The sequence below is a fragment of the Gavia stellata genome, chromosome 22, assembly GCF_030936135.1.
Source record: "Gavia stellata isolate bGavSte3 chromosome 22, bGavSte3.hap2, whole genome shotgun sequence".
NCBI lineage: Eukaryota > Metazoa > Chordata > Aves > Gaviiformes > Gaviidae > Gavia > Gavia stellata.
The window spans coordinates 13,087,576-13,101,536 of record NC_082615.1 but is presented as its reverse complement, the minus strand read 5'-3'; the positions used below and the strand labels follow the sequence as shown (position 1 = coordinate 13,101,536).

General features: G+C 65.4%; 2 protein-coding genes across 2 annotated transcripts; both read right to left on the bottom strand.

The window, feature by feature from the left end:
• Positions 1-493: 493 nt before the first annotated feature.
• Positions 494-7,636, bottom strand: TTYH2 (tweety family member 2). The gene is made up of 14 exons (XM_059828249.1): positions 7,508-7,636; positions 6,663-6,835; positions 5,119-5,230; positions 4,467-4,687; positions 4,280-4,375; positions 4,110-4,182; positions 3,927-3,996; positions 3,696-3,751; positions 3,512-3,604; positions 3,331-3,423; positions 3,097-3,239; positions 2,769-2,954; positions 2,552-2,630; positions 494-574 (listed from the first exon to the last, which is right to left on the bottom strand). Exons 1-14 carry the CDS (start codon positions 7,634-7,636, stop codon positions 494-496), a joined length of 1,605 nt encoding a protein of 534 aa, XP_059684232.1.
• Positions 7,637-10,073: 2,437 nt separating this feature from the next.
• RPL38 (ribosomal protein L38) lies at positions 10,074-12,866 on the bottom strand. Its single transcript, XM_059828228.1, has 5 exons — positions 12,832-12,866; positions 12,580-12,611; positions 12,073-12,133; positions 10,612-10,734; positions 10,074-10,149 (listed from the first exon to the last, which is right to left on the bottom strand). The coding sequence occupies exons 2-5, from the start codon at positions 12,580-12,582 to the stop codon at positions 10,124-10,126; spliced, it is 213 nt and encodes a 70-aa protein (XP_059684211.1). The 5' UTR covers positions 12,583-12,611; positions 12,832-12,866; the 3' UTR covers positions 10,074-10,123.
• Between the last annotated feature and the right edge of the window lie 1,095 nt (positions 12,867-13,961).

The window sequence follows — 13,961 nt, the reverse complement described above, 5'->3', positions numbered from 1 at the left end:
TAGTGGTTGGTACTGCATTGCTATGGGAGTGAAGGAGCCGCTGCCCTGGACCCCTCCCCGAGGGGCTGGTGCTGGGGGGCAGCCTGTGGTCCCAGGCTTTGTGCTCCAGGCAGAGGGAGCTGGAGAAGGCTCCCCTCCATGGCGTAAAACATCCCCGAGCTGGTGCACACGGGGAGGGAAAGAAGCCGACGTGGCGGTGTAAAGCACCTCCGGTCTTCCCGGTGCACGAGGAAGCTGTCCCGATGTCGGCTGGCGTTCGGCCCCGGAGTCGCTGTCAGCTGTAAGGCAGGAAGACTTGAGACTGAGCAGACGCTTCCGAGGGGGAGGAGGGTGTGCAGAGCACGCGGGGGGCACAGGGCTCCCCACTGCTGGGGCTCATCCTCTGGCCGCCGCCGGCGGGCTTCCCACCGTGTCTTTTCCAGGTGTCTTTGGTTTCCATTACAGAAACACCGGTGGCATTTTCTCCTCCCGCGAGCTGCTCGGGGCGAGCGCATTAGGCTGGGAACTCGGTGCCATGGTGCCTGACGTGCTCATCGGTGACGGACAGGTAGGTAGCCCGCATGCTCGGGGAGTACTGTGGGGAGAGGACACGGGGGTCAGCACACCCCCAAACCATGGCGCGGCCCGCCAAGCCCCCGCCAGCCACGTCCAACCCAACCCTGCACCGCCACTGAGCCGCCAGAGAAAGCCTGAGGATGGAGAGGGAAGATTGCTTCCCGTTTGTATTAATCCCCAATTAATCTTCCAGGCTGCTGTGGGTAAGGGGGCCAGGCCCAGTTCACAGCCTCTTCGAGGGCTGGATGACAAGAGAGCCCCCAGCTCTTGGGGTGAGCCCCAAGACACTTCAGGTGCCTCAAGGCTCTGCTTTGCCCCTTCCCGCACTGCCGGCTTCATCCTCTGCCTTTCCAACCCCACCCTGGCAGCAGAGTCAGCCCCCAATCACTCAGTCTGGATGCATCCGACCCTGAGGGGCTCACAGCAGGATGCCAGCCACCGGCTTGGGCTCCCCTCCCTGTGTCAGCATGGGGATGGTGGCACTGCAGGCACTGGCTTGGGCTGGCATGGCGCTGGAGCAGGATGGGGTTTAGTCCTGACACATGGGAGCAGCCAGGCTTGGGGCCGGGTCTCTGCAGCAGCTGAGCTGCATTTTGCCCCCTGATCTTCCCTGTCCACACACAAACCTTTCCCCAGGTATGCCGGGGCTCACTGGGTGCCTGCGCTGGCAGCTGCTGCAGACTGAACCCCATGTGGCTCCCCAGTCAGGGCAAGGTCCCCCCGGCCGCACCGGGAAGGGGGGGCCCAGGGCAGAGGCCAAAACCTCCAGCCTCCCCCCCACCCCACCAACGCTGCAGAATTAAATTTCTCCAGCATTTTGCAGGAGGGAGGGAGGGACACCCCGGCCAGGCATTAAGGAAGATTATTCCGAGTTTGTTATTTTGGACCGTGAAAGTCCTTCCTCAGGGAACTGAATCCTGGTTAAATTAGACCATTCAGGGCAGGGAGAAGTGCTCAAATTAATCCCCCCACCCGGGGAAGAGGCTCGCCAGCTGCCAGGTCTGCGCAATCGGATTACAGCCTCCCGCGCTGGCGCGGCTCCACGCTTTCACCTGATGGCAAAAATCTTCCCCGGAAGAGGCGAGTGTGGTGTCCCTACCGTGGCAGCGTGCCCAGGGCCACGTCCCAGGCCCCACCACGGTGCCAGTGCCGTGCCCGTGAGGGGCGAGCCGGGGGGGACATTACTGCTTTGGATGGAGGCATCGAAGCAGATTAAATGCTGTCAGAAAGGGAAGGGGAAAAACTGCGCCAAGAAGGGGATGGAGATAGGGACCACTTCCACTCCTGACGCACAGGAGCTGCAAATCCTCTTGTACCTGGGCCACGCTGGGGACAAAATCTGGTCCCGTCCCCCCCAAGCCCTCTGCGCTCTTCCCAAAAGCAAACCAGCCCCACAGGAAAGGGGATGGAGGGAGGCACCAAGGAGGGGAAGGAGGATGGGAACCCAGCTGCTGCCCCAGGACGAGGAGGGAGAAGGAAGCGGCTGAACTTACTCTTGATGGGCAACTTAGCTCCAAAATAATTGATGCAAAAAAAAAAAAAAAAAGATAAAAAAAATAAAGCAGATGTTAACAGACAGGGTGGGTTTAAACAAACAGCGGGGAAATGTAAACATGCACGGGTGACTGTGGCAAGTGTCCTTTGAAAGTCAGAATAAATAAGAAATAAAGCAGAGAAGAGCAGCTGAAAGGAAGACTATTTTGGTCTCCTCTGAGCACGTGGCTGGTGACCTCTCCCCGCAGCCTCCACGGGCCGGCCGGGAACTGGGTTAGCAAGACGGGCAGGAGGGATGCGCTCACAGGCAGGGCACATCCTCTGCAAGGGCAGGAGGAGGGGGCCAAGCTCACCCATCCCCGTCCCCACCCCGGCAGACCTCATCGGTGCCCCGGGTGAGCCGCTTTCCAGCAAAGCAGAGGGGCTCCTCACCACCCGGCTAACCCCCCCGCCAGCCCGCAGGGCATCACAAGAAGGACTTGGCCTCGGCCGTCCACCGTACCGTGGGAGGAGGAGAGCCTCTGCCGATCAGGGGGACGTTCTCGTAGCGTGGGTTTCCACCGAAGAGCACGGCTTGGTTCCTGGAGCGGGGAGAGCCCGTCAGAGCGGGGGGCACAGCAAGACCCCCACCATCATCCTGTGTCCCCGATGCGGGGTGACGCTCCATCCCCGAGGTGGGGGGACCCAAGGGTCAGCGCGTCCGAGGAAGTGAGTCTCACATGTACTCGGAGACAGGGGCGTTGGAGATGGTCTGTGCCGGGGGGTGCAGGCTGCTCTGGCTGCCCAGGCTGCTGCTGTAGCTGCAGAAGCTGCGGAGCTGCCCCCGGGCCGGGTTATGGGTGGCGATGCGACGCGCCTGCGGGTTGAAGGGGTCTTCCTCGTCCATGTCGTCGTAGTCCCGGTCCCTGCGGGGACAAGGCACCAGCGCTCACCCCCCCAGCCCCAAAGGCAGTTCGCCCCCATGCCCAGCTGGTGCCACGGAGGGATCCCCGTGCCCCGCGGTGAAGGCAGGGTGGCCGCGCGGGCAGGGGCTGCGGGCAGACCCACCGGCCAGCGAAGTGCTTCCAGGCACGTGGCGTGGCGCAGATGATGGTGGAGAAGGAAGCGGCCACCAGCAGGGAGAAGAGTACCAGGTAGAGCAAGCCCTCCACCCCATCGTAGCAGATGCCGATAAGGGCGTCCAGGTAGTCCTGCAGCAGGAGACGGGATGGGGCAGGGCTGGCGGTGGTGGGGGGGCGACCCCAAGAGCCGCACGCCCCCGTCCCGGCCGCCCCCCCTCACCTTGTGCAGCCCCCGGCAGTCCAGCATGGCCGTGAGCTGGTGCAGGCTGGTCTCTGAGGAGTTGAGGAGCTGCTGGACCCCCAGCAGGTCTTTCTGCGGGAGAGGGCGGGGGTCAGGGCAGCGCTGGGCAGGGTGGGGAGCAGAGGGGGGGCATGGGGCCGTGGGTCCCCCCACCCTGTACCTCAGCTGTTGGGAAGAGGGGCAGCGCAAACTGTATCAGGCCCTGGATCTGGATCTGCATGGTGGTGAGCGAGCGCTGGAAGACGGTGAGAGTCTGCGCAGGGGGAGCAGGGAACGGTCACAGAGCTGCCCAGGGCCACCTTCGCCCCAGGCAGCACAAAACGGGGTGCCCAGCTCCCCCGTACCTGCTGGAAGGGGTTGCTCAGGCTCTGGTCACAGTACAGGTAATAGTGAACCACCTCTGCAAAGCAAACGGGAGACGGTGTGAGCACCCCGGGGTGCAGAGAGCAGCACGGGGGTGTAGCACAGCAGTGGAGAGCTCCGCCCCCCCCCAAACCTCCACGCAGTTTTTGGGGGAGCGCTGGGGTCCCTGCCCCAAGCTCATCTCCATGCCACGCCCTGGGGCCAGCCCTCACCCGCACTGATGTCGCTCTCCGTCTGGTTCATGATGAACTTGTCCGGGGCCACGCAGAAGTCGCTGGTGCCCTGCGGGGATGTGAGGGACATCGCTGGGGCTGGGAAGGACAGGACAGGCACCCACAGCCCTCGTCTCTCCCCGGCACAGCCGGTACCACCCCTCTCCACCCGGCCCCACTCACCACCGCCGCTGCCGTGTCCACGGCCATGGAGGCCCAGCTGAGGATGAGCGTCAGCAGCCCGCAGCACAGCATCCTGGGGGGAGAGGGGTGAGCACGCTGCGGGGTCTGGCTCTGTCCCCCCCCACCCCCGGCGGCTCCAGCACCACCGATCCCAACCGCAGAGTACTCACGTGGTGAGGAGGCAGCGGGAGCGCTTGGCCAGCCCCAGGCAGGCCAGGAGGCAGACGGTGAGGACGAGGATGAAGAAAAGGAGATAAGCCAACCACCTGGGCGCAGAGGAAGGCTCTGTCACGCGCGCCCACCTCCCCAGCCCCACCAGGAGATGCTCCGGCAGCCCAGCGCCGTGGCCCCGCTCACCGGTAATACTCAACGTAGGCGATGTCGCCGGCCAACACGGTGAGGTCGGCGCTGGTACCCTGCCAGACGGGCAGCCCCGAGAGCTGTAGGATGATGCTGCCGGCCAACTGCTGCATGAACTTCAGCGTCTGCAGGTAGTCCCCCCGTGCAGCCAGGAGCTCGTTCAGCCGCGCCAGGTGCTGCTCCAAGCCCACCCGCATCTGCAGCGTGGTGCCCGCCACCTGGGGACGGAGGGACGGTGAGCCATGCCAGGACGGCCCCAGGGGCTTCACCGCCATCAGCCCTGCACTGAGCAGAGCCATTCACCCCTTCTGCGGGACACCGACCCTCCGGCAGAGCGGCCCCATATCGAACCCCCCACGCTCGAGCCGGATCCATGCCCCAGGACGCCCCCGCTGCGGCCCCCTCGCCCCTTCCTGGCCACAAAGGCCCCATTCTGCGGGGTGACGTCACCCTCCCGCGCTCAGCTCGGCACGGCTGCCCCGGGGGCTCAGCCAGAGCAGGCAGGGCTCAGCCGGCAGCGCAGGACACCTGGGTCCCTCCAGCTGGATGTCTCCCCTCAATGCTTTAACCAAACCCAGGATGGGGGATCGACGTGACCCTGGGGAACACGGAGGGGGTCAGATGGGGGGACCCTGCCCCATGGCCCTACCAGCGAGTCGATGCCGGTCAGGGTGTGGTTGGCGTGGTCCAGGGCGTAGAGCAGCTGGTACACCCCATCGTTGGTCTCGCTGTTCCCGTAGAAGCCGATGCCTATGGCCGCGCTGTGGGCAGAGAGGGAACCCCCAGTTAGAGGGGACGGAGATGCTCACGCCGACATGGGTGCCTTTCCTCGCAGCCAGGGAGGACGTGGGGACACCAGGCGGACAGGGGACACTCCCTGGAACATCCTGGTTTTGGGGGACCCTCCACCCCTGGCAGGGCAGAGCCAAAGCAGATGGGACAGGAACAGCACTGTGATGGGGACCTGCTCCCTGCTGGTGCCCGCAGGCCTGGGGACACCCGAGCCCGGAGCTGCTCCACGGGCCGGACACAGCGGGTTTGAAGCTCCTCCTGCCAAACCCCGAGAGATTAAGGGCGGAGGGGCCAGGCAAAGCAGATTAGGGGAATCCGCTGGATGCGACGCCGCTCCCGATTAAACCTGCTCCTGCGCTCAGTCCCAGGAGGGGAGGCGGGCGGTGGGCTGGGGGCCGTGCCACGGCTGCTCCAGGCCCTGTGGTGAGCTCACCATGGCTGCTTCGGTGCTCCCCGGCACCCGGTGCGCCAGCAAGCGAAGCCGGGCTGGAGGTCGGAGCCGGCTCTGAGGAGGGATGTGCCCCTGCCCTGGCCAGGCACGTGCCTGCACGCGGCCGGTGCACGCAGTGCTCCCTCCCTCCCCGTGGCAGACACCAATAAAACCAACAGACACCGGCCTGTTCGCCATGATGAGGCCTTTAATGGCCGCAAACAGGCTCGGCGTGGCTGCTGGGGGGGTTCAAAGCCCCCGGGGGGCTGGAGAAGGAGCCCCTGCCGCCTGCCAGCGGGCGCCCTGAGGCTGGAGGAGCGGGAGGACCCAGGGGGGTGCCGGGGGGGAGCACGCCAAGCTCATTAGTGCCATTTCCCTGCTCCGTACACCGCTCGCAGGCAGCCATCTCGCTCCGCCCAGGCAAAACCAGCTCCTTTGTCTGGCGAGCTGGTTGTGGCCAGGCAGCGGAAGGGCCCCGTGTCCCATCCCGTCCCCCCCCCAGGCCAGGCCTGCCTGGGGGCACCCGGGCCAGCTGGAGGGGGGTCCTCCCAGCCATGGGCTGCCAAAACCCGAGATGGGCTTGGAAAGCCACCAGAGCACTGCTGGGCGAAGAAGCATCCCCTCACCTAATTGCTCCGGTCACAATTAAGGCCAGGCACACGCGGGACCTGCCAGCTGGGTCACGCTGCCGCCCGGCTGCCGCCCGCCATCTGCTCCAGGCCGGGATTAGCGACCCGGCCCCGCTCCCGCCCCGGGATTAGCCAGAAAGGCGGCACGGCCGTGGCGGGGATGGGGACAGGGCTGGCCCGCGGCCGGTCCCCGGGGCTGCCCCGGCACCAGCGGCTGCACGGAAGGAGGCAGGGATGGACCGTATTTAATTGCACAGATCTAATTAAAGCGACTCATGGCCGGAGTGTACAGCCCCCTCGGTGATAGGGGGACAGCACGGGGTCCCCGTCCCTGTTCCTCACCAGCAGATGAGCCCGGCGGTGACGGCCATCCAGGTGACACAGCAGGAGTGGGGCCGCTTGGTCTCGGGCTCCTGGTCCCTCTTGCAGCAGCACAGGCAGATCAGGTAGACGGTGAGGAAGAGGAGGTTGAGGCCGAGGCAGACGGCGGCCACTAAGCCCAGGAAAAGCAGCGACTGGGAAGGAGAGAGGGGACAGTCAGCGCCTGTGCCCGTGGCTGTCATGTGCCGCAGAGCACCCGGCGGCGGGCAGGATGCGGCCACGTCCAGCGCCCCACGGGACGGTCACACGGGGAAAGAGGAAGTGTCCCTGTCCCCATCCCTGTCCCCATCCCCATCCCCACGCAGGGCCGTCGAGCTGCGGGTGGCTGAGGTGGGGGTGCAGCAGCCCCTCTGAGGGGTGGTGGGGCACCGGCGCTGACCCCCCCCGGTTTAGGGGTCACGGCGGCCCGTGCCCGGGGATGCGGGGGGGCTGCGGCGGGTGCCAGGAGCCGGCTGCGGGCACCGCCGGGGGCCCGGCAGCACCAAAGCAGGGGGTGACCCCCTTTGCGCCCCCCGGGAGGGGGGAAGCGGGGGGGGCTCCCGCACAGCCGGCGCTGCCCGGCGGCAGCGGGAGGCCGGTGCCGGGCGGCCCGGCGGGGGGGCCCCGCGCCCCCGCTGCCCGCCCGGGGAAGAAGGGCGCTTTGTGCGGCCGTGAGATCAGAGCTGGCGCCGGGCGCCGCCGGAGCAACGGGGCCATCGCGGCGCGGCAAGGCGCGGGGGGGGGGGGGCAGCCCCGCCGGCAGGCGGGACCCCCGCCCGGGGGGGGCTCCGTCCCGCCGAGGGGCGCGGGGGTGCCGCGGTCGGTACCTGCTGGTAGTCGGGGTCCCGCGGTCGGAAGGCGGCGGGCACGGGCTGGAGGCGCAGGCCGCGGTGCGGCAGCCCGTGCAGCCAGGCTGCCCACCAGGGCGCCAGGTAGTCGGCGCGGGCGGGCGGCATGGCGGGGCCGGCGGGGCCGGGGCCGGGCTGGGGCCGCCGATGGCGGGGGGCGCCGCGCCGCCACGCCGCGGGGCTCTGCCCGCCCCGCCCCGCCCCCGGACACGCCCCTGGCCCCGCCCCGCCGGCCCCGCCCCGCCCCGCCCCGCCCCGGCCTCGGGACCGCGTCCGGGCTGTCCCGCACCCCCTCACAGCCCCGTGCTCCCCCTATAGGGGCACCGCACCCCATACCCCTGCTATAGGGGCTGCTCTTCCATCCCCTCCCTGCTATAGGGGCACTGCACCCCATCCCCCCTGCTATAGGGGCTGCTCTTCCATCCCCTCCCTGCTATAGGGGCACTGTACCCCATCACTTCTCTGCTATAGGGGCACTGCACCCCATCCCCCCTGCTATAGGGGCTGCTCTTCCATCCCCTCCCTGCTATAGGGGCACCGCACCCCATACCCCTGCTATAGGGGCTGCTCTTCCATCCCCTCCCTGCTATAGGGGCTGCTCTTCCGTCCCCTCCCTGCTATAGGGGCTGCTCTTCCGTCCCCTCCCTGCTATAGGGGCACCGCACCCCATACCCCTGCTATAGGGGCTGCTCTTCCATCCCCTCCCTGCTATAGGGGCTGCTCTTCCGTCCCCTCCCTGCTATAGGGGCTGCTCTTCCATCCCCTCCCTGCTATAGGGGCTGCTCTTCCATCCCCTCCCTGCTATAGGGGCACTGTACCCCATCACTTCTCTGCTATAGGGGCTGCTCTTCCATCCCCTCCCCGCTATAGGGGCACTGCACCCCATCACTTTCCTGCTATAGGGGCTGCTCTTCCATCCCCTCCCTGCTATAGGGGCACTGCACCCCATACCCCTGCTATAGGGGCTGCTCTTCCATCCCCTCCCTGCTATAGGGGCACTGTACCCCATCACTTCTCTGCTATAGGGGCACTGCACCCCATCCCCCCTGCTATAGGGGCTGCTCTTCCATCCCCTCCCCGCTATAGGGGCACTGCACCCCATCACTTTCCTGCTATAGGGGCTGCTCTTCCATCCCCTCCCTGCTATAGGGGCTGCTCTTCCGTCCCCTCCCTGCTATAGGGGCTGCTCTTCCATCCCCTCCCTGCTATAGGGGCACTGCACCCCATACCCCTGCTATAGGGGCTGCTCTTCCATCCCCTCCCTGCTATAGGGGCACTGTACCCCATCACTTCTCTGCTATAGGGGCACTGCACCCCATCCCCCCTGCTATAGGGGCTGCTCTTCCATCCCCTCCCCGCTATAGGGGCACTGCACCCCATCACTTTCCTGCTATAGGGGCTGCTCTTCCATCCCCTCCCTGCTATAGGGGCACCGCACCCCATACCCCTGCTATAGGGGCTGCTCTTCCATCCCCTCCCTGCTATAGGGGCTGCTCTTCCATCCCCTCCCTGCTATAGGGGCTGCTCTTCCATCCCCTCCCCGCTATAGGGGCACTGCACCCCATACCCCTGCTATAGGGGCTGCTCTTCCATCCCCTCCCTGCTATAGGGGCACTGCACCCCGTCACTTCCCTGCTATAGGGGCACCACACCCATGCCACTTCCTTGCTATAGGGCTACTGCTCCCCCTTACCTCCCCGCTATAGGGGCACCGCACTCCTTCACCAGCTGCTATGGTCCATGCGCTATAGGGAAGGGACACCGCCACAGGGGCCACGCGCAGGGCCACACGTGATGGCTGCGGCTGTTCCAGGCCCTGCTGCGGCAGGCGCGGCACTGCCAGGGCCCCGAGTGCTCGGCCATCACCCCACCCCGGCTGCCCGTGAGGCAACTCCCGGCCTGATAGCAGGGAAGAGATTTGGTGATTTTAAGCAGGGAACAATTTTTGCATTGCAAAAATCTTTCTGCCCCAGGAAACCGAGAGCCCTTCCTCCTCCTCCTCGCCAGCCCGGTACAGAGAGCGGGGCGCTGGTTTGGACACGGCACAGAGGCCCAGCTGTGAGTCGAAGTGCGGGTGTCCCTGGCCCACCTCACTGCGGTTCCTGCAGCGGCTGCGGATGCTCCTGCAGCGCCCCGCTGCTCACCGCGGACCTGAGGGACAGGACCAGGACGTTCTCTGGTGCAGAGGACCATCACAGCTTCGCTCCTCCTGGTGTGCAGTCCCTCAGCCGAGTCCCCCTCGCCTGCTGCGGGCGATGCCATCCCAGTGGGCACCAGTCCCACCGGGCTCCCCTCTGCCCACCCAGGAGCAGACCTTGCCCCCCTCAAGCCCACTACTGACACCACCGGGGACCTTCACCCAGGGCTGGGCCCCGAGGAAGGGGAGCACCAGCGGCTCTCGCTGGGGCACAGACCGAAAGCGGCTCCTGAACCCCCAGAAGGGCACACCGGGCCCCCCCCCCGGGAGCCGCCCCTCTGAGCAGTGAGAGGAACAGGAACGGTTTCAGCCCGGCGCTGTCAGGAAAGGACAAACGTGAAACGGGGCAACAGTTGAGGGTTTTTATTTATTGTAACAAACGTGGAGAAACCCACGGCTCATTTCAGCTCCTTCACGGCCAAACCTGGGGAGGAGAAAGAGATGACTTAATGGCTGGAAAGGCTCTGCTTGCTCCCTGCTCGGGGGACCAGCAGACGGGCAGCCAAGGCTTGTCACTGGGGCTGCACGGGGCCGGGGCGGCTCTCCCCGCCCACCCAGAGGGACGCAGCCGAGGAAAGGGTGCTCCGAGCCCACTGGCTCCCCATGAACACCAACACTGGGGAATCAGAGGGGCAACCCCATTTACCTGGGTGAGGAACCAACTGCAGCACCGGTTCCAGGCACGGGGACAGCAAAAGAAGAGTGGCCTGAACATGTCAGTGACCCCGAATGGGGGACACACATGTGCTGGGATAAGGCTGCTGGACAGCGGGAGCTCCTCCTTGGGGAGGGGGCTCTCCCTGCCCACCTCAATCCACTCTGCCTGCTGCCCCCGGCCCAGCCATGCCCCAGCACGGGCCCTTCCCCTTCAGACGCCGAGGGATACCTGGGGGCAGGGACTGCTTCAGCTTCTCGGCCTTCTCCTTGTCCGTGATGACCAGGGTGTACAGGTACCGGCTGCAGCGCACCTTGAATTTCACATTGTCCTTGTTCTTCTTGATCTTGACCGCTGCAGGGTTAAAGAACAGGTCAGCAGGACGGCAGCGAGCCCACCCCAACCCGTCCCCTCTCACCCGAGCCGGGAGGACGACTGCAGCCCTGCCTGGCCCACCTGCACTGAAGAAAATCCCAACTAAGTATTTTTTTCTACACTAGTGTCACCAACGGCTACTGCCCCGGTCAGAGGGCTCAGCCCGCCATCTCGCAGAGACGCCACGCACCTTTCTGGAAGCCAACAGCTTCATTCTGAGGCCGTTTTGCTTCGCAGCAGCGGTTTACAACAAGCAACGTGAAAAATTTATTGCGTCGTAAATTTTCAATGGAGCGCGACAATTCACCGGGCTTGTTATTTACCGGTGTCATCTGCAAGCGAACTGCTGTGCTGGAGCTCGTAACGTGGCTTCTGAACTCTGCAGCCAGCGCTTCCCATCTCCTTTATATCCCCCTAAGGCCATTTTAGCTAAGCAGCTTGCTCAGAGCTGTGGTGAGCTCCTCTCCCTCCCTGCCGCAGAGCCCTTGCAGCTCAGTGTTACGAGAGCTGCTGCAAAATCCGGCGCAAGCCGAAAGGCACGGAAACGCTTCGTAAGGGGCTGTCATCAGCTACAATAGCGTTTCGGTGTTGAACTACCCCTTCTCGCCCACACCCGTGAGTTAACAAAACATCTCCAGAATGAAAGCGCCTCTTCCCTGTGACAGCTGGATGCAAATACGCAAGAGAAGAGGGAAAACTCTTCATGCGTTGTTAAATACTGAGAGAAGGCATTCCTCGTGTTTCAATTATAACTGTCTTTGTATTTGCAACAAAAGAAAACTGGAGTTTGAGTACGATTCGCTTGTCACTCTGACAGAACTCCCCAGCGTCTGACATCTTGTAGCTTTTCAAAGTCTACAGCAAGTCAGAGACAGGGTGATATCCACATATATTTTCCAGCGAGCTGCAGCTGGGGCTTGGCCACAACACTCTGGGGTGAACGGCAGCGGAAGAAACGTGGCTGAGTGGGTGTCAGAGCAGCAGCCCCCGGAGAAACCCGGTCCTGGACCCAAAGCCCCCAACAGCAGACCCCACCTGCAGGGTCCGTCCCAGCGTCCCTCTACCCACCGTGGCTTTGCTCGCAGGCAGTGACCTCAGTCAACACCGAGCAAAAGCTGCTTTAAACATCACCGATGCTGTACCCACAGAAAGCCTCAGCACTGCGTGTCCCTTAGCGCTTCCAAGCCAAGGACCTCCTCAGGCTCTGTGAGGACACATGGCCCCACAGCCCTGCTCCGGCTGGGAAGAACAGCTCCTGCGCTGGAGCGTCCGGCCTCACTCCTCCCCTGAGGCACACACTGCAGCCTCAGCACTCACACTTTGCGTCCTTCCTCCTGGCTGTCAGCAGAAAGTCTTTAATCTCCTCAATCTTGCGAGGCTGAAAAGTAAAACAGAGACTCAGCATACAGAGAACTGCTGGAAGCTCAGTCCCCAGAGCACATCCTGGCTTCTGTGAGGGCCCTGGCATGTCTGTGAGCTCCTACCCCCCCAGCCAAGACCCACACCCCCCATCAGTAGATGCCTCAGGGCACGGGGTATCTCTTCCCTGCAGCCACGTCAGGGAGAACCTCTCCTCCGACAGCAGTCCCCCCGCCATAAGCCAACGTGGCGCTCGGCACCGTCACCCCCCCAGCACCGCAGGCTGCTGACAACACCCCCACCCTGCCCGGGGCCAGGCAAGCCAAAGACCCCCACGCTCCCTCACACCCGGGGGAGGAACCGCCCCCCATCCTGCCGGGCTGACAAGACAACCCCCAGCCCCACGGGGCGAGGCGAGGGACAACGCTCGCCCTCCCCGGTCCCCCCCAACCGCCCTCTCCTCACCATGGTTCCGGACCGGGCTCAGAGCGTCCAACCTGCGGCAGAAACAACCCAAGATGGCGTCAGCGCAGTCCCACCGCCCAACAACGGCCGCCCACCATCGGCTTCTCCCGCGCCCGCCCCGCGCCCACCGCCCACCATCGGGTCGTCCCGCGTCCCCTCTGCTCCCCTGACCCGCGCCGGGGCCGCCCAACCCCGCACAGCCGCGGATGGCGGCGGATCCCGCAAAACCCCCCGCCACCTCCCCGTACTCACAGCTGCTGTCACGGCGCAGAAAGCGGAAGTGAGCGCGCACTTCCGCATCCGGGCCTTAACCCCGCCCCTGACAGCGCCGCTACGGCTCGGGCGGAGGGACAAAAAGGGTAGGGTCGCGAGCGCGATGGTTCCTGCGATGAGTTGGTGGGGTCTCAGTCCCCGCTGTACCGGTAGTAGAGGGTATGCAGGGAGCACCGGCAACTCCCGGCCTCCCCGCTCCCTCCGTGCACCGCTGAGAAGGAGGAGCACGGCCATCCGGGCGGGTAGTTTGCAGCCCCCCGAGCCCCAGCATCTCTCGGGGGGGGCCCTGGCGCAGGGCTTGCAGCCCTGCGCCAGGGCCCCCCCGAGAGATGCTGAGGCTCGACGGCTCGAGTAGGGCTGTAATGGAGCAGCTTTGCCGCAAGAGAGAGCTTCAGCCACGCTCAAACCCCCCAAACCACCCCAAAGCCCTGGAAAAACCCTTGGGGGCGGCTGGGGGGGGCGAGGGACCCCACCCTGCCCCTGTCCCTGCGCCTCCTCGGTCCCTCACGCCCCGTCTCCCCCCCTGCCAAGCCCTATGTGGGGCAGGACCGGTATTTGGGGGTGCTGGGGTGCTCCTCGGTGGCGCTGGTTTGCGGGTGCTTCGGTGCTTGGATGGGGGCGGTGGGGTCGGTGGGGTCACCGGGTGCAGGGGGGGTGATGGGGGCAGTGGGGCAGGGGGCTGCATGCCCTCCCCTTGGCCGCACTTTCCAGCTCTGCCCCCAAGCCTCATCCTGGAGGTGCTTTTTGGGGGGTCACCCACCCCGCGCTGGCTCCAGGGACGTGACACCGCGCTGGCCATGAACGCCGGAGCCCCTCGGCCCGTGCCAGGGTCCCCCCCATCCATGCAGGGGTCCCCGAGTCGGGCGATCACCTGGAGCGGCTGGCCCCCCCCGGGGTGCCTGGGGGGCAGCTTGTCCAGGTCCGGCATTCCCGGGGCGGAGAGAGGGAATTGATGGAGCTGGTGGCTCCCATGGAGCTGATGTGGCACCCTGACCCAGCACCCTGACCCAGCACCCTGACCCAGCACCCTGAGCTGGCACCCTGACCCAGCACCCTGACCCGGCACCCTGACCCAGCACCCTGACCCGGCACCCTGACCCGGCACCCTG